Source organism: Xyrauchen texanus, chromosome 10 (assembly GCF_025860055.1).
Source record: "Xyrauchen texanus isolate HMW12.3.18 chromosome 10, RBS_HiC_50CHRs, whole genome shotgun sequence".
NCBI classification, from domain to species: Eukaryota; Metazoa; Chordata; class Actinopteri; order Cypriniformes; family Catostomidae; genus Xyrauchen; species Xyrauchen texanus.
The window spans coordinates 31,350,247-31,371,126 of NC_068285.1; the positions used below are offsets into that span (position 1 = coordinate 31,350,247).

A 20,880-nucleotide genomic window follows, 5' to 3' on the forward strand; every position below is an offset into this window, starting at 1 on the left:
CTCTTTGATACAACGGTGTGCACTTTCGTCTCCAAAAAATTATTTGCTCATAAAGCTGATATTGCTTCTTCTCTAATGAACTGTCATGAAATAAAGTTAGGTCTGTTCGAATCACAAAGCTATCATGAAGACTTCACCAAGATGTATTTCATTATACCTGATACTTCTTTTTTGTCCATTTTGAAGCTCCAGTCAAGCGGATATTCTCACTTCTCCATTTGTGTTCCACAGAAGAATGTAAGTCAACATGAGGTTGAGTAAATTATGACAGAATTTTCATTTTTGGGTGAACTGTGCCTTTAACAAATTCTCTTCCAGCAGTAGTTTCTCCTTTTCCTATGTTGTTTGTTTTTACTTCGTCCCCAATAAACTTGTATACTGAGGTCTTGCGGCACATGCTTTGTTTGCTGCCAGCCTGGGCAACCATAAAGAATACTCTGCTACACATCACACATGAGAGATAACTACTAGATAAAAGCTCAAGATGGAGGGCTGGAGGACATATTTATACTCACAATGCCCATTAACCTCTATTCTTTATTCAAACCAACAACATTTACTGCAATATGAGATCTTTTTCTCATTGTTTTAAGGAGAAAATGCATTGCATAACATAGATTTGCTGACTTGCTTTCTTTTTGCGCTCTCTGATTCTCCACTTTGCCAGCTTGCAGCAGTTTTCTTATAAACAAACATACACACAGAGATACAGTACACACGTTCAGTGATGTCTGCAGACAGGACACCCCCTGCATACCAAATATTTTCTCCTCTTATCTGCATCTCATTCTGTGTTTCTATATCATTGCATGTTAGAGTAACTGGCCTCAAATTTTAAGCTGCGTTTTGAAATGTTTTCCCTGTCTTCCCACTCACAGGCAGTTTGCAGCACTAAAATCTCTCCCTTTCACGGTGACTCCAGCAATCTGACTTAGCAATCATGAAATGGACCTTCACAATACTTTAGCTTTAGGAAATTTCACTTGACAGCTTAAAGTACAATGACACACACAGATCTTGCTAGCCACTTGTTATGCCAGTAGCTTATCATGGTACAGCTTACAGGATTCCCAGGTGGCCTTTTATATACTGCATATGGCCCTAAAGAGATCACATATTTCATGTTTAAATAGCATTCCAAATGTATTTTGGACTGTATGTTTTCCCCCACGTACTGTGGATCCATAAAGTCACAGTTAAATATGGCAATTCTTGTAAATAGCAAACTCAAACTTTGTGAGTGCTTTTTATAGGGTAAACAACACCTTCAATCTCGTCGCATTGATTTAAATGGGAAATGTGCTGTTTGTGTGAGGTAACAAATGAGTTTCAAACACTTAATATTATTAATGAATGTTGGGTAAGCTACTTTGAAAATATAATCTAACTAGCAAAGAAAACTAGTCAAGCTACCGTTTTGAAAAAGTAGTTAAGTACACCACAAACTACAAAAAGTAGATAACCACATTGAAGCCATATAAGGGGGCAATATGTTTAACTAATTTAATTAAATATTGAATCAAATCTGAATTGAAAAAGTATATATGAAAGTGAATAAATTCCCAACACTACTTGAGAAAGAAAAAACATTCTAGGAGAGTGTGTTTGATTGCTGTCTCAGTTCCCTTAGTTGACTGTTGACTGTGTGCAATGTACCGTTTTGTAATACTACACCACTACTCATTGGGAAAAGTAGCCAGTTATTGGAAAAGCTATACTATTTTAAAAACAGCTAGGCTACTGTCAGGCAACTGAAAAAATGTGTTACTGGTACGTTAGTTACTTTTAAGTAGCGGTAAAGAGTTACTGCTACTTTTAATCATTACTCTGCACAAAACTGCTCCAGACTCTAGGTAAATCCAAAGAGTTCACGTACGTTATCCTGCAAATGTTTGTGCAGGAATGTTCTTGTTTAAAACTAGATTTATAGAACATCTAAGAACACAAACACAAAGTGCAAACTTACTGTCACTCCAAAGAAGTTGGTCTCATTCATGACGTCCAGGACCATCCTGCCCACCTCACGGTCATCCACTGTAAAGTTGTGGTACATGTCGTGCCTCTCCTTGTGCCTGAGGAGCTCCATGACACGGGTGAGGGTCTTTGCTATAACCCAGATGCCATCGTATGCAAAACCATGAAACTTGCTGGCTTCCACCCCTTTCTGCTCTCGCTCCCGGTTGTACTCCCTCTCGTACTCATGTGGTGTCTGAAAACATACAGATACAACAGTGCTGTCTAAAAATGTGTCTAAATTTTGCTAATGTGTTGGTGTGGGTTTTAAATAGCACATTAATAAATTCACTAAATAAACTGAGTATAGCAAGACAGTAAGTCTGGTTTAAAGGAATTTTCATTTAGAAGCAACAGAAGTTCCTGCTGAAAAGACCAACATATGTTGTGTTTTGGATGCTAGCCCCATGCATGGAAGCTGGTGTACTGGTGTCCCAATCAAGCTTTTTAACTAGCTTAACCAAAGACTACATTGGTCAAACAGCTTAATCAGAAAGACAATGCTTGAAGACAAACTTCAACAGCTAAGTTGTGCTCATGAACAGCTTGGTTATGATTGTAAACCAGCGAGACCACCATAAACTAGCCTGGACCAGCATTAAAAAACATATGATGATCTAAACTGGTACTTTCAACTGAGTTACGATAAGTAGGAAAAGCTCACATTGCGAAACTATTTAATTTGGCAAGGTATCTAAGATCACACATTACTTCAGACACTCACCCTTCCTGATATTCCTTTAACCTGTTTGGCACTGAGAGGCTCAAAGTCCACGCTGATGTAGCCCTCCATGGCTGTCAGCAGCTTCTTAGTAGTGCAGTTTGTGGAGTTCGCCTGTTCCCACCAGTTCCCCTGGTACCAGCCAGGGATGATCCACTGGTACTTACTGCCATACATGTTCAGGTTATAGGCCTGGAAAGCACATCAAATTAGGGATTTATCAGAAATGTACCTTGTCTGCAGAAGAACCAAGTGCAAATTGTATTGACCATAAAATTATGTTTTTGTAGCACATCTCCTGCATATTAAAGATGTCTGCTGATCTCATCAATTCTACAATACCTTTTCAGTAAGACTGAACCTGTAACCATCAGCTGTACCTGTAGCTTATGATGAAAAAGATACAACTATTTTTGGAGCTGGCTGACTTACACAACAGAAGACTTTGGAAGCCAGGTTCTCATCAAACTGGCCAATGATGATCCGAACATCATTATCCTATAGAGAGTGACAAAGAATGGAATTAAAGAGGTAGTTAATGGTTAGGGAATAATGAGACCTGAATAATAGATATAATGATGGAATAAATGTCATTTTCAAAAGATCTTAAGAGTCAGAGGTTTGGGATGTTAACCATTAGGTTGTGGGATCAAATCCCAAAAAGGGCAATCTAAAATTATCATAATTTTACCCCTGAGCAAAAGTCCCTCTAGCAAAAATCTGGTTTACAGTCAGGCACTTACAATGGAAGTGAATGGGGGTACATTTTTAACATTAAAATGCACACTGTTTCAAAAGTATAGCCACAGGACATTAGTGTGATAAAATCACTTTTTTCTAACTTTTTTATCACACTACACAAGCCTTTTATGTATAAAGTTATTGCCAGTTTTACAACTTCATTACCACGATGATGTAATGCCAACAAACCCTAAAATGACTGTAAAAATATTGAATATTATAGTACAGTACAGCATTATGTAAAATACACACTAATTATGTCAAATGAAATAAATGAAAAAAGAAACCACAAGCAACTGTTCCATGTAAACAATCCTGTTCCATGACATGTAAAATATGTCCCAAAACGTCTGCTAATCCTTTTTACACAAAACACAATTAATAATACTGATATCAGGGCAAACAAGTGCTATTTGCACTAAGACAACAAAATCAAAGAAGTGTTAGAAACATGGCCTAGTGGGTAGTGCACGTGCTTCAACATATTGTGTGATGCTTCTTATACTGTATGTGGCTGACCCAAGTTTTAATCCCAGGTCCCAGGCCTTTCCCCCCCTATCATTTCCAGTAGGTTTGCTCACTGTCTCATCAACAAAAAAGCCCTAAAATAAAAAGAGTAGTAAGCAAGCCTTTCATGAGAACACAGAGCAGCCTGACTCCTTTCCGAGAGCTGCAAGAATTGCGTTAGAAGTTTCGGAAAACACAGCTAAGATGCATAGCATTGCTGGGTGAGACTATATTATGCAGAGTGAATCCATCTATCACAGAGTGACATTAGCGTCAGCTGTGTGAATTGTTTCATATCCAGAAGGAGAGATCTTAATCTGTATCCAGCATACATGCAGCATGATTGAGTCTCTGAATAATTCAGACCACTTCATAGCATTTTGTTGCCAACTCGTCCAGTTCTGCATCGCTGAGGTTCAATCTATTACTGGAGCTGGATCTATATGCATTACACACTGCAAGCGGCCTTCACCCACTTCATGGACAGTGTTGGGTGTAATGCATTACTAAGTAATTAATTACTGGAATTAAATTACTTTTTCGTTAAAAAAACGAATTTACTTAATTTTTCAGTAATTTAAATACAGTTACTTCTGATATAATTGCATTAAATACTGTATAGACTAAAGAACAATTCTACATAAAACAATAGTGAATTTAAAATAAAAATGTAACGTCTAATGTTAAAATATATGTTTTCTAATTTAACATAAATAACTTATTTGATTTTGTACAATTTATTTGAAAGAAAAACAGTTTCATGTCTATCCTTGTATTTTTCATCTGGTCGAGGTTGATAAGGGTTTTAGAAAGTAACTAGTAAAAAAGTAATGCAATTACTTTTCAGACAGAGTAATTAGTACAGTAATCTAATTACACTGTAGATGATGTAATTAGTAGTTAGTAATTAATCACTTTTTTAGAGTACTTTACCCAACACTGTCCATGGCACACTGGCAGACAAGAGAGGAGGGAGAAGTGGATGGGAATAGGTGTGACACACATCTCCGCGGGACACTTGAGGAGATCTGGAGCTCAAGCAGTCATTCTCTAAGCTTATCAAGACTGTGTGAAGCATGCAAAGACTGAATCCATGGGAACTAATAAATGTTCTGAACGCATCTGTCATTTGCTATGGGCTATTCTAATTCTGTTGACAATACAGATTGAAACTAGCTGGTGGACCAGCATAGCCAATTCCCATGCTAGTCTAGACTGGTTTATGCTGGTTTGGTGCTGGTCTTGCTGGTGGAACAGCATATCCAATATTCATCCTGGTCTCAGTTGGCTTATGATGGTTAGTGCTGGTTTGGTACATTTCTAGCTGGTTGACAAGCATTGCCGTTTCCTATAGCCGATTCTCTTTAGCTGGTGGACACAATTAGCCTTGCTGTTCTTAACTGGTTTATGATGGTTAGTACAGGCGTGTTGCTGGTCAAGCTTGTGGACCAGAATAGCCAATTCCCATGCTAGTATAGGCTGGTTTTTGCAGTTTTTTTGCTGGTCTAGTTGGTGGATCAGCATACCCAACTCTCATCCCGGTCTCAGATGGTTTATGTTGGTTAGTGCAGGTTTGGTACTTGTCTAGCTGGTGGACAAGCATTGCTGATTACCACAGCCATTTCCCTTTAGCTGGTGGACCCAATTACCATTGCTGGTCTTAGTCACTTTATGATGATTATTGCAGGTATATTGCTGGTCTAGCTGGTGGATCAGCATAGTCGATCACATGCTAGTCTAGGCTGGTTTCTACTGGATTATGCTGGTTTATGATGGTCTAGATGGTGGACCAGATTAGCCAATTCCCATGCTAGTATAGGCTAGTTTTTTGCTGGTCTATTTGGTGGATCAGTATATCCAACTGCTAGTCAAGGCTGGTTTATGCTGGGTTAATGTTGGTCTAGCTGGTGGACCCAATTAACATTGCTGGTTTAAACTGGTTTATGACGGTTGGTGTGGGTTTGATGCTTGTCCAGCTGGTGGTCCAGCATAGCTGATTCCAATTCTAGTTTAGGCTGGTTTAAGATATTTTGGTGCTGGTATAGCTGGTGGTAGTGGCTAGGGGGTGATTGGCCACCCCACTCGCAATTGCTGTTTTTGTGCACAAGCCCCTGCCCAGCCACCCCTGTGAAAAACTCCTGGCTCCGCCACTGGCTGGTGGACCAATATAATCATGTTGTTCACCCGCATAACTTGCTAGCTGGTTGACCAGTATGGTTTCCCTGGTAATACTGATTAAACAAAAAATTCTTGCTGGTAAAGGTAGCCAAAAAGCCTTGTTGAAACTCAAGCAAACAGGGATCCTTTGTTGTAGACCAGAATTTAAAATACAACATATGCTGATAGGTGATCATCTATGCTGTTTTATTTGTGTTTTTTTTTCATTAGGGAGATGTTTTTAATTTTGCATCTCAGTATTCCTCTCCACACTCTTAACAATATTGCCTTTGAATCTGCCAAATGCCAACATAAATTTCAGGTGGAAGTCAAGCAGACTTGTTTGAGGGGCACTGCAGTCTCATCAATCAAACGACTGACACAGCTGCTGGGATATTGAAATGGCCACCGGCAAGTTTCAGACATCATCTCTGAATCTTATTTCCTTTTGGACGGCATCCTCAAGTAGAAGGCTGAGGGTAGAGCATTTAACATGCACAACTAATGAGCTGCTCAAGATGAGAACTATCCTGTTCAAGCCAGAGAGAAAATAATGACTCCAGTGGGTGGGCTAATGATTTGTTGACAGCTCTGAAACCAGTAGCGTTTACAGGCAAGATCACTGCGGATACATTTAAACTGATCCCAGACCTGCTCTAAGCTGGTGAAGTGATAACACTGACTGTAAGCAGTATTCACAACAGGGACCCATTCAAACTCAGAACAAAAAGATACATTTACTTGAAAGTAGAAATGTCAAAAGATTTGAAGACTCTTGAACAAGAAAAGCTATTTGCCAAAGTAATAAGGAAAATAAACTTAATTCAAAGGAAAAACAAATAAATTGTTCATACACCATTGGCAAATAGTTCTGTAAATATGTTCTTTTTTTAAGCAACACCCTCACTCAATTTGAAAAAAGACTAATAATTTTGATTTTCAGCAAATGTTGAGGTTGTTTAGATTTAGATTTTTGCAAATGTATGGGGCCACAAAACTGTGTGTGGCTTGTGGCAGTTTCTTTCAGATGTGTCTCTTTGACTTCTCATTTGCAACAATATCACCTGTGCACCTTAGCAGAGCTAAAGAGCATGCTGAGAGATTGGAGCTATTGTGTGGAATACTGCCACATCCCTTTTAGGGGCAGACTACTTCGGGTCAGGAACATCTTGTCTCACAACCAGCAGCCATTAGAAAGCCTACTGCTTTTACCGACAGCATGGACACTTAACCTGAATCCTTCCAGCTGTGTATGTGGCTCCAGCTGTCCTGGAGTTGTGGCAACCACAAGCTTCTTCCACCCTGGCAAAATGCAGCCTGGATCCATGCCAATGCCCCAAGACCTCAGTCACCATTAGCTTTGCTTTTTTATACAGACCTTTGTTACAAAGCTCACTTTCAACTCACTTTTGCGCTCATCTGTGGTAATGGCCACCTACAACAAATACAGCGAAGCTAAAAAAGTAATTGAGCTGCTACGTAAATTGAGAATCAGGGATTAAAATTTTATACTGGAAACAAGCAAAGTTTTGAGATTTAAAAAAATTAAGTAACTAGAAATGTTTCGACATTAAATGAGAGAATTATTTAAGATTCTATTTCTAGGCCACAAATATGATCACACGGGAAGACGGCATGTTACTTCCGACAGTTCCAGTACCCTAGGATGGGCCACATTATGCAGTTACTGACAAGTTTCAACTCCCATCAGACATATTTGCATTGGTTCATTGATGTTCACCTTATTCTGTGACGCCACTGATATGGTGTTGTGTCAGCAGTGTGGGAGACATGAGTTCTCATCCCACGTTGAAACCAAGAAGTATCACATTCGCATAATCAGTGATGAGCACGATTCAGAGGTTCCATTTCATATATAATGTTACATCTTTATTGCACTGACTAATAAAATATGCATTCCTGTTCACTGCATTACATCATTTACAGCTAAAAATAACTCACTTTACAACTCACTTTTGCGCTCATCTGTGGGCATTTCACCCAGTAAGCATAGACTGATTTCAGCTCAAGAAAATTCAACCTACTGTTTCCAAATTCACTGTGAGATCAGGCTAGATCAGGCAAGATGCTCTTTGGAATATTCTCAAATCATGCTGGGATATTCCAAGCTACCAAGATGTCTAAACATCTGTTTACATGTGTTGATATAATTAGAACATAAACATCTACTGAATTTGTCCCTAAACTCTTTGGCAAAGCTGCTAGCTGCTGCCCCAAGTCCTGTAAGTTCAAGCTGTGCCAATGTGAAATATAAACCAATGTGGTAAAAAAAAAAAAAATGCAGAGATTGTTTCAACTTGTGAAAAATCTGACCCTGCAGATTTTGAAGAAACAATTGTTCAGCAGTTCTCCGCCATTTAGGGAATTGTGATAATGGAGGTACTAAGTCAGGCAAGTAATAGAAGTCATAATAGTTTCACGGTGAGTGTAAAAATGCTGTGGGGAAAAAAAAGACTCAGCAAAAAATGTGAGAACAAACCTTTAGTTCGAAATTGCAAAGTGCAAAACTGCAAATATTCAGATAACGAACAGTCCCCAAATAAATTAATGGTGGCATTTCTTTCCACTTCACATGTTTATGAGCCTTCGAGTTCACACACACACATATATATTTCTCAAACCAAGATATACTTTACAGTATTTAACATTTATTGAGTATTTTAGCATTATCTTTAATATTCAGCCAATGCTAAACCTGTATTGTCCATTGGAAAATATTAATGCTCAGAAGTTGCTCTTTCTAAGCTCAGGGGATGATGATAGCACAGCTCAGATCATTTGGTTTTTAGAAAAATTTAATGATAACTGTTCAAGTTCATATTGAAATCTCTGACATTTAAATGCAAACCGTGTCAAGTTATTTATAACTTTAACTCTTAAAATGTGTCTTAAGACACCTACGTTCTGTTTTATTTGATGTGCTGTATCACTCTGACTGGCCCTTAAGATGTTGAAATTATCTCCTTAAACTCTAGAGGAGACCCATGTGAGATTACCAGATCTTTCTCTCGGGAGAAAAAAACAACAACTGAGGAGCAGGAGACTTCATAAAAAAAGATAATTTAATAATTTGCCCTCCATTTAATCTAATTGCTGTCTATGATAAATCAAATACAGTGGCGTAACAACAGTGATGACAGGGTGGGCAGCTGCCCTGAGGCCTGAGATGAGTAGGGTCCCCTTTGTGTTTTTCATTGCCATCAACCAAACCATTCTGTGCTCTGTTTTGCTTTTTCCGTGAGGTCATGGCACACTTTTATGTGTTCTGTTTTCAAGTTCCACTTCCAGACCGAACAGGTTATTGGTAGAAACCATTATTATCAGTGTATTTCCATGTATATTTTTTACCAATATTTTTTGTATCATCATAGTAAAATGAGTTTAGATGTACATGTGTGTGATTTATATTGTTTATTGTGTTTGATGTACATTATATTATGTTAAATGTGGGGCTATAATTTATGGATGGTGTGTACCAGGGGGTGGAGCATAGAGTATTTAAGCAGTTACTTTACATTTTTGTAAAATTACATTTTTGACTCAGAACACAGAAGCTCTGTGCTTGTAACTCCAAAAACTGAACAACTTGATTGAAGATATTTTGTATATAGTATAAATTTGACACTTTTGTAGTTTCTTGTTTATTTTATTATTATACATTTTTTGGTTGTGGTTAGTTTGTTTGTAATGGCACCTGTACAGACATCAACACTTTTACAGGGATATTTTTGCAATAAACATCACTGCACTTATGTGCTATCTTGTGTCTGAGCAATCTTTCCTGCACTTCTCAATCATTTAAACCTGCCATCATCACATATTGTAAATCTAGTCCAATTAACATACAACTTAACATACAATCATCCAAAGAAATATATATATATATATATATATATGATGGGGGCAATGTGAGCTGTTAACTAGTCATGTTTGGTTAGTTGGGGCAGGATTATTCCTTACCTTCAGTTTCTTCACATTCACACATGGATCGTTAGAGAAACTCTCTGTGTCTGCAATCTGGATATCTGCCTTTTCCAGCTCATTTGTCAAATCATTCCGTACCTGTAAGAGAGAGAGAGAGAGAGAGACAGAGAGAGACAGAGTGAGAGATAGATCTGGAAATGAAAGAGATCAGAATGAGAGCAGGGTTTGCGGATGGTGAGCCACCCAGGAAAGTACTCAAAGGCAACATTCCCTTCCTCTGATAAATGTCTAAATTCCCTCTAATCTTATGTTCCTGCTGCATCCCAATCAACCTGTAGGCTCCCAGGATCCCTTCCCACCAGTGCTCTTCTGTTCCCCTACTGGGCTTTGGGTACAACAGAACTTCACCTACAGCTGGCTTCAAACCCTACACCCCACAGACTTCATCCATCCTTGTTAATGGACACATTTGAAAAATGGACCAGTCCCTTGCAAATGTGGCAAGTATGCGACCAAGAGTTTACACACAGATTCGCAGTGGCTGAGTCAGGTATCAGATAAGGATAAGCGCTTCACAGATTTTATTCCTCAATACATACAATAAAATGCAAAACTTGTATTTTTTAATATACAAACATTAAAAGGCCATGCTCTTCCACCTGGTGCATTAGAGTTGAGTCACAGCCTGCCCTGTTGAAAAGACCAGCATTGACAACTTGGACCAGCATCAAAATGTAAGCAAATTACTTCATTACTTTAAGAAGTAACCCAGCTAACATTTATTTACACTATGGAATGTTATTCATGCTTTAATAGCATTAGTATACATTATACAAATCTATATCATTTTCGAGTCATAGACTATAATACCCAGACATGGCAAAATGTAGGCTACAAGTTACTTAAAGGGGTCATGACATGCCTTTTTTATTATTTTAATATGTTCCTTGAGGTTCACTTATAATATTAGTAAGGTTTTTTACACACACATACAAAAAAAACTAATTTATCTATAAAACATGATCATTTTCCACCCTCATTCTGACCCTCTGTCAGAAATGCTCAGTTTTGGTGCTGCTTCTCCTTTAACACTTGACAGTAAACACCCACTGTTCTGATTGGCTCTCTGCTCTTGACTGACCTGCTCTCTGGGTGCTTCTCAATTCCTAAATCATACTTCCTCGTTTCCTCGCTCCTCCGTCCTTTAGCCCGTGACATGGAAACCGATCAATGTCCCTCATCATGAAGGATGTATCAATTTGCTTAATACACAACAATAAGGTGATGATTGAGGACAGATGATGATTAAAGAGGATGATTAAGCGAGAAAACACAGGAGCATACTATTCGGTAGATTTTTGGTCGAAGCACTTCACGCACACATAAATTGTCCTCCACCTTCACATCTGACACAACAGTTTTAATTCATGATTCACCATTGCGGTTTAAACAAACCATAATTTTCACATACTTTAACTGTGCATCTTGACCCAGAAGACTCCCAAGCGTTTCTGAGACGATTAAACCAAGGAGCGAGATGGCCGCTACAGAGTTGTTATCTGGACCACTCCATCCCCCACGTAGAGAGCCAGGATGGAAATCTCTTGCCGCACACCCCGGGCCACGGTACCCACATTGCCAGGAAAAAGAGAGTGGTTTTCTCACTCCTACGTTCACATAACTGGTGCCCCTAACCCCCCGTTCTCACGTCGATCTGGCTCCAAACACATACAGTCACGGCCCCTAAGATGGTTGCAATATGTTTCAATCATTTTCCTGTTTCATTTTTAAATGGTTCAGATGTTTCTTTATTTCTTGTTTCTTTATCAAGAAAAAATAAAAAAATGTCAAAATACTGTAAAAATATTCATCAACATTCTTTAAAAAATGCTGTAAATGATGTAAAATGTTCATTAACAACCTCTGGTCTAAAGCCAGGTTTACACTGTGCAATTTTAGCAATGATTTTGCCATCTGAGACAAATTCCGGAGCCTGTAAACGATTTCTCTTGTAGGACAAATTCACCAGTCCTTGATTGCTTAGTTTGGCATATTTACTGATGGCCGATCAATAGCCTTTGCCGTTAATCTTAGCCTCTGATGAATTTCTGGCAATATCACAAATTTTGCATTACGGTCTTGCAATGCGACTGCTTCTACAACGTTCAGATGAGATGAAACACCCAGCCAGTGCTGTCAACTGAGATGAATGGGGCGAAAGTCTTAGCTACGATGTGTAGCGTACAGTTGCCATGATTTTTACCTAAAACTCACTTATATGACAAGCAGCAATCATAAAGTATAGCAAGAAAATGTCTTTGATGACCTTAGACAGATTATCATACCAGGTGTAACTGCCCTCGAACTGTGACAGAAGCCTGAACACATCCTGCAAGACTGTACCTGAAAAGCCTGGATGCTCCACATTGTTTTGATTACTAATGCTTTAAGCAGATCTGTAGCTTAATTCTGGCAGGTCCTAGAAACATCTTTCCACATGAACAAATCTGTGTGTGATGGTTGGGAAATACATGTGGATCTCATAAGCTTGTATGAACAATGTGCATGTATGTGCTTAGGACAAAGGGACCTCCTGATGTGGACATTTAAGCAAGAAGAACGAGAGACAAAGACAGAAAGAGAGAGACAGATGGAGAGAGAGAGAGAGAGAGAGAGAGAGAGAGAGAGAGAGAGAGAGAGAGAGAGAGAGAGAGAGAGAGAGAGACGGGTGGGTGCTGTGCAGTAAAGGATTATGGGATTTGAGAGATGTTCTAAAGCTGAGGAGAAATGAGCATGATGTGAAATGCATAATGCATTTATGCACTGACTTGCCAAAAGAACCCAGAGAAAAAACAAAATGGGAGGCCGCATGAATCAGGTGGTGAGACACAAGAGTACAACACTGGGTGTCAAAAAGCTCTGCAGGCTATTTTACAACAAACCTGATATTTCTCCTTCTCACCCAGACACGCAAACCCACTGAGGCATACTGGCTTAATGCCCACAATTTTCCGTAATGCCCACAATTTCATTTAAAAAAACAAGTGTCCTGAATTCATGGAGAAATAAAAGGCCACAAGATTTGTATCAGGTGCATACAGAGTACAAAATGCTAGACCTTTCCCCAGAACTTCATTTACAGTACATGAGCCATTTTTATACTTTTAGCCAATTGGTTACAAGGCGTTTTTAGTGGATGTATGAAATCGGTTAGCTTCAAGTTATCACAGATGTCCTTATAGAGTAATCAAATTTTTGACAACCAGAAAGTGTCCAAATATTTTAATCTTAATTTGAAACTGTGCTTGTCCTTTTTTATCATTTTGAACATAACATACTTATTTTTCTGAAACGTTTTCTTCAAAAAGTGTTATATTTTTCTTTAAAACAATTGCCACTTGCATTGATATTTGCAAGAGACCACTGAATCTTCATGTTAAAGACTGCATTGTAAAGATTGTTTGGTGTTTTTCAGGACATTTCATTAACAGATTAGCATCAGGTTCACTATCTACTTTCCAAAAATTTCCAGAAAAGTCTTATCTTCCTTGCATTACAGAAATCACAGTTGCCATCCCAGGCCAGTAAATTATGAATTAACAGGACCAGCGTGGGTCTTAACTTGTCATGTCAAAGGCATACCTGCCAACATGTACGCATTTTTCGTACTCGGCACGCATTTTGACCCATAAGTACGCTTGTACGATTCGCTGCTCTCTAGGTACGCATTTTGTTGCTTCTCGCATTTCGCCGATTTCAGTTTCTATGCAATCTATGACGCTGATTCTGCCGCTGAGCCACAGCGTTTAAGTGGAGTGAAAAGCTTTCGGCCAATCAGAGCGCTGCATGTTAACCCGCCGCCCACCTACCCCTCCCATCCACATGCTTCGCGCTCAATTCAATTCAGTGCTTCATGCAAACCAGACTAGCCGTATAAGAGACCATAGGCTTTCATGCCATGGCTGAACCTCCACAAAAAAAGGTTCGGAAAACACAAAGATTTTTAGACCGCTATCGTGAGAGATGGCCTTGCCTGCAGATGTCCAGGCTACCTCATCATGCGTTCTGCACCGTCTGCAAGACGGACGTCGACATCAGTCACCAAGGGGCAACAGGTAACGAACACAGTCTCACAACACAAATACTCCCTATCCCCAGAAACATAATTATTTTAAAAATAAAAGGATGATGACTTTATGAGTAAAAAATGTTTATAGTGTCAATAGGCTAACGTTAGCTTATCAAACCGGCCATCCTTTCCATTAGTTGGGGAAATGAGTTGGCAGTTAGAAAAGTGGTGGAATGGCTAGAAATCTAGAAGGTTTTAGACAGGCCAGGTGCTGATTAACGTAAGATAAAGGTAACAGGCTATTTTTAGCCTAATTATGAACATTAAAAATGACCTTGACATCATAACGCAGTCCAGCTGTGACGAGCTCAGTTCAGTTCACTCGTCCATGTAGGCTAACATGTAAGGGTGGCGCTGCCAATAACGCACATAAAAGATGTCGCAAGAACCGGCAAAAGTAATGATTATAAATAATGTAAAATATAGAAAGGAGACATTTTACTTGTTTATTAATAAACAAGTGTTTCCTGGCTGTATCAGTGTCGTGAAATCATTTAATCATCCAAAACAAAATAAAACTATGTAGCCTGATAAATGTGCATTTCTCCGGTGCTTCACTGCGAAATTCGCGAGTCAATAGCCTATCGTCAACTTCATCTTTGCAGCCGACACAGAAATTAATAAACAATTAAAATGTCTTATTGCAATATTTTACATATTCATAATCATTACTTTTGCTGGTTCTTTGAGGCAGCTTTTTAGGTTAATGGCGTTTTGGAAAAGAGCTCTTCACGTACAAACACCGTTTCACCAAGGCACATTGGCCCTTCAGCACATAAGAAAGAAAAGAGAAAAAGCACGGACTTACTAATTATGAAACTTTGATATGGTTGAACAGGTGAAAGTCACAAATTCTTCTGCAACTCAAACCTTCTCAGTACGACTTATGAAGGAAGAGAACAGCATTACAGTTTTCAGCCCGTCCTCCTGTGATTGCTGTGTTGTGACTGAAAAAGTGCGTGCAGGAGCACATGCGCAAATCGTAGGTTTGTAAAATGTCCTTTTGTAAAATGACATGATAAAAAAAAAAAAAAAAAATTAATATATCATTTTACAAAACGGTTTTGCGCATGTGCTTCTGCGCGCACTATTTCGAATTTATGTATGAATGTGCGTTTTTGACGACACGGGACCATGGGCTGGGCCAGAATATAATTACATATAATTGTTTGGAAGGTTATAGTTATTTGTTTTCTCTTTAATAACTTTTTTCTTACCAAACGGGCTGATGAAACTTGGAGAGAATTAGGTGTGTTGGAATCAGGAGGGAAGAAACTTTTTGCAAATCTCTCCACAGTTATGCTTGGGGTGTGTGTGATTTTTCACAGCAATGCAGACTGTGAAAGGATTTTCAGCTTGGTCACTAAAAACAAAACACAATGTTGTGCTAGCCTGAGCACAGAGATGCTTAGTTCTCTGGTGAAAAGAAAAGTCATGATTGCCTCCAAAGGCAGAATTTGTTACAAAGAGACTTTCACTGACGCACTACTTAAAAAAGCCAAATCTGCAACCTTTAACAAGTTAAACGATACAAAAGTTTAAACTATGCATGGAAAATTATACATTTTGTTGTTGTTTTCTTTTAGCAAACTGATTTTGATATTGATAACTACTGGTTTTGCACATTTATTTAATGTTTTTATTTATTTATAAAGAATGTCCTCAGTTTACTTTTATTTCTGACAAGATTTTCAGGTGGAAGAAGTTTCCATGGGCTATGCCTCCTGTACAAAATGTTCGGAGTGATTTCAGTAATTGTATAACATTTATGGTCTACTTGTATATGGTTATGGAGTAACTAATAAATCTTAATTGGTGAAAGTATATTATATGTATAATATGTATTATAGTGTTAGGTATGTCAGGTTCTCTCTCGCGCACGCACAGGGGGTTGGGGGGTCGTCGTGGGTTGTAGTACTCGTAAAATTTCTTCAAGGTTGGCAGGTATGCAAAGGCTTATTTTCCCATTTTTTTATAAACCCACAGCAGTCCATTATTAGCCACATTTTCTGCTACATTATGGTCCCTGTGTGGCTGAGCACTGTGTGTCTGATTGTCTGTGTTTTGATATATATAGGAAGGTGTGTGAGTGTCACCCAGGATCTGCTCTCTGAGGCTGATGGCACAATGAGGCCTGACAGAGGACAATGGCCAAATAATGTGACCCATCACTGACAAATATAATCTGTATATGGGCACTGAGGATGCACTCTAAGATCATTTCATCTAAGAATAGAAAGCTGTTCAGAGTTTTTTGCTTGCCTACTAAGCAAATGTTTTATGTGTTACAATTTTTAGGCAATGCTGATTTTAAATCAAATTGGATTTAAACTGGTTTGGTGTTGGTACTTGCCAGTGCCACATTACCGAACTGGCTTATCTGGACTGAAGCCCCGGGGCCCCTGTCGTCATCCATAATGCTATTCTCCCCCATCAACTTTTACTGGAACAAGCACATGTAAACACGCACAGTGGGAGTCGCAAATGTAAACAAGAAGGTGCGCAGCAGAGATAGTGGTCCGTGTAGCGCATGGTAAAAGCATTTTGATATATGATTGCCATATTCATATACCATTGTAATTACAGGGTGCTATCAGGTAATGGTACATTTAAAAACAAAAACAAAAAAAAACATCAAAATGCCATAGTACATTTTTTATAAATGTACTACTTTTTATACGCAACCAGCATAATTTTTATTTTCTGTTTTATAAAGTATTCTATTGGCGAGTGAGCAGAGGAGGTTAAATGTAGCCAAAAACTGTACTCAAGTAAAAGCACAATTACAATGACTCAAATAGAAGTAATAGTAACAATGTTAATAATTACTTGAGTAAGAGTAAAAAAAGTATCCAATTAAAAGAATACTAAAGTAGATATGTAAGATAATGGACATTTAATCTCCAATATTCCATCACATAATACACATTTAACATGTATAATAATAATAACAATTTTATAATAATAATTATTATTATTATTATTGGAAATTATTTCCTCATTCACCCTCATGTTGTTCCAAACCTGTATGACTTTCTTTCTTCAATGCAACACAATTAAGGAAATGTCTGACAAAATGTTAGCCTCAGTCACCATTTACTTTCACTGCATGTTGTTCCTCCATATTTTAAAAGGGAATGGTGTCCAAGACTGTCAGCCCCTAACATTATGTCTAACATCTTTTGGGTTCCACCAGTGCTTGAAGTGGAAGGAAAAAAAAAGTGCAGGTACTCTCAGGTTTGTATTAAACTTATTATTATTTTTTGGTAAATAGATTACACTGTGAGACTATTTTTGTTCACAACATATGTTTAAAAATAAATAAATAAACTTGGGGTTTTATACTATATGGAAGGGCTCTTCAACTACTTTCTTGGGGGGTTATCCAGATTAAAACTAAACTGGGCCAAACTTTTTTTATATTTATTACATTTTTTACCTAACACATTTATTGTAACTAACATGTTAACAAGAAAAATAAAACTGTTAATAATAAGCATTTACTTACAGTATGTAATTACATTAATAGAAGTGTTTATACTTTTTAAGGTCTAGCTGTAAATTCCTTCTTAAAATCTGGTTGAAGAACAAACATACCCTCAACTAACAAATAGGTTTTGATAAACTTTACTTTGAAAATAAAAACATTTGTCTTCGCTATAAGTTATGCATAATTTAATTTCACATAAACTGACTGATCTCAGTTCAGAAAATCTGGGCTGTCAGAAAAGGGTTAAACTTGTATGGGAGTCATGTAACAAAACAATATGGTGGCTGTCATAGTGGAGTTTGTCTTTGGGAGAAATGCTAACAAAATTGGTAAAAAAACCTAATTAAGTTTTTACATTGAAACCTGCTTGAATCAAAAGATATGCCATTTTTAAAATTCAAGCAATTTATCACGAAATGCCATGCCGTTAAACACAATGGCTAGTGCTAGTTTTTCATTAAAAATCTTATATTTACTGTGCATTTTCACATTGAGAATTTTTTTTTGTTGAGTTAGGATGGAAATTGGGTGCATTTCAAACTGTTCTGAGACCAGTACAGACAGACAGCACACTAGAGGTAAAGTCATTCACTAAATAGGGAGCAAGGGAGCATCCTATAGCTTTCCTATGTAGTTATGAAGTGCATTCACTCCTAACATCTGACCAAAAGTTCAGTTTCAGGCTGCAGATGATGTTTGGACCACTCAACATGTTTGGCAAACATGGGACATAGATTCAGAATTTATATTGTATACATTTATACTAAAAAGGTTCACAGTGATTGGACGATGCTAGCCATTACTTTGAATCAGGATTATTTATGCTAATTTCTGATTGGTAAAATGCTTCAGCACTGGCTATTACTTGTTTGTTTGATAGTGCAAAGAAAGGATACTGAGATTTTGTTGCCAAAGTAGAAAAAAAACATTATAACATAAAAGTCAAATCAACTTATTTTTATTTGTATAGTTTTCTATTTGTGCTTTTACCAATAATAATTTTTCCAAAGCAGCTTTACAGAAAATCAGCTGTGATGTCTGTAACATCTCAAAAACATGATTAACCAATACTCCTGGAAACAAAATAAACATTTTGACAATTAATTTTTTTTAAAGTTTTTTTTATAGCTTGGTATTATTTAAAGTTTCACAAATCAAAAAAGGAAATTGAAAATGCACACAGCAGCCACGCTCAGATTTCAAGAGGATAGGCAGAGTGAGCAATTGCCAAACAGCTCCGCATTTGAGGGGTGGACCCTCATTCATTTAAATAATAAAACTAATTATAATGATAACAGACCATCCATAATCTTCACCCTACCCCTAAAAGAAAACTGGTTGGACTTTAAAATACAAAACATTATTTACTTTTTAATAATAATTTTACCAATTGATAATGTCTCTGGATGTCCTGAAAGGGAGGTTTTGCCAAATTAAGCTCAATTCTGGGGATAATGTTTTTCCCCAAATGATAGCGGACCAACCATGAAACAAGAATAGACAAGACACTTGATGTCTAAAGACATACTTTCCCATGCTCGCTAACCTATGTTCATGTTTTATTTTTCTGCTGGAACATTCCAAGTGGCCTCATGCACCTGTGTTCAGGCAGGGGGACAGATGCGAGAGAGACACACGTTCAGTCTAATGTAATTGTAGACATGTCTATGCTGGATTGTGCAGTAGCGCTGGAATTGCCCTTCCTACAGGAGCAGCAACCACATCCTCTAATCCACACGATGCATCAGGGATGGGTCAGACACAACGCAAGCAAACAGCAGAGAATAGCTAACACATTTCATGCATCACTGCGGCAGATGGGACAAATGCATCTATTTATAGAGCCAGTTTTAATGAGCCTTTAACTGAAACAGACGTGATAGGGCAAAAAGCAAAACACAATGGCTAACACAAGCTGATGCACACAGATATGGCTGCCCATGAGGTCCGTTTTGTGAAAGGAGAATTGGATGACTTGTGCTTGGATTATCTCCTTAAGGGAATGCAATTAGCTTGGCTGAGCCAGCCGATTGTGCTTGTATTGCTTGAATGTTTAATCACTGATCAAACAAGCAGAAACTTAATTTCACACAACACACACACACACACACACACACACACACACACTAATGTACACACATTCACCTATTCCTGAATAGAGACCCATTACAGAAGCTGCTGGAGTGTGTCCAATAGGTCACTAATGGAGCACCTTGGTGTAAAAAAGGACAGTACACGTACAGTAGAGGAACCATATGGTGACTTGTTCCAAATGCTCACTTTATCACATTATCTCTTCATTTTTGCACATTCAAAGAGATAGAAATAAGGTGAGAGAGATAAAGATAATTTGCTTTAGAGGCTGTTATGCCAGAGAGGAGGACCAAAATAACCAAGTACAGATTAGCATTTACAGAAATTTTTGATGGATGATTGATGTATAAAAGGTTTATCTGCTTTCAGAATTAAAATTTCGGGGGGTGGATACAGTAGATAGATAGACAGACAAACAAATAATTCTTAAGGCATGATTTTCAATTAAACTGCTCCATGAGGACTTTAAGACATTACAGACAATACAGCATAATTTGCACTAAAGCTGCTATAAAACAATAAGTATTGTTTTTTGTATCCCCTTTTTTTCTCCCAATTTGGGAGTCTTTACAGCCAAAGGCTCATCAATCACCTTCAGAAGGAGGGACAGTCATGACCATGTGGACCTGCAGAAGACATTTCTGATTGGCTCAAGACACCTTTGGGGTGCGGCCAACCACAATAGTATTAAACCTCCCCACCAAGGAAGAACTCTCTCTCTTCAGCTCTCTTCATCCTCTGCGCTTTTGCCCTTGTGGCTATTAGCCCTCACTCCGGCGCCCCTCTGTCTCTGCACAATGTAGAGTTCAGGAAGCTTGGAATATAAAGTTCAGAAAAGAGTTCCTTCTCTGCTCTACGACTCACACATGTGACAGGGAGTTGCAAGTCTCCCTCGTGTTAAGCCTCGCTTCAAAGCCCAGCCACATCATCCCAGCAACAAACCATCCACGATATTAACAGAGGTCCAAAACATAGACAGAACAACTAAATCTTTCTACTGACACATCCAAAGGACTAGAGCAAAGCAAGGAAATGCAATGACACGCAAGTACATCTCCAGACTTTTGCTGAAAGTGCTGGAGT

General features: G+C 38.2%; 1 protein-coding gene across 1 annotated transcript in view; it reads right to left on the reverse strand.

Annotated features, from left to right (window-relative positions):
* Positions 1-20,880, reverse strand: part of LOC127650021 (gamma-aminobutyric acid type B receptor subunit 2-like) — a 343,063-nt gene that overhangs the window by 104,724 nt on the left and 217,459 nt on the right. Inside the window, exons 4-7 of the mRNA XM_052135134.1 lie at positions 10,121-10,222; positions 3,167-3,232; positions 2,738-2,926; positions 1,967-2,209 (exon numbers count right to left, since the gene is read on the reverse strand). Coding sequence (XP_051991094.1) covers positions 1,967-2,209; positions 2,738-2,926; positions 3,167-3,232; positions 10,121-10,222 — 600 coding nt within the window. The remainder of the gene's footprint in view (positions 1-1,966; positions 2,210-2,737; positions 2,927-3,166; positions 3,233-10,120; positions 10,223-20,880) is intronic.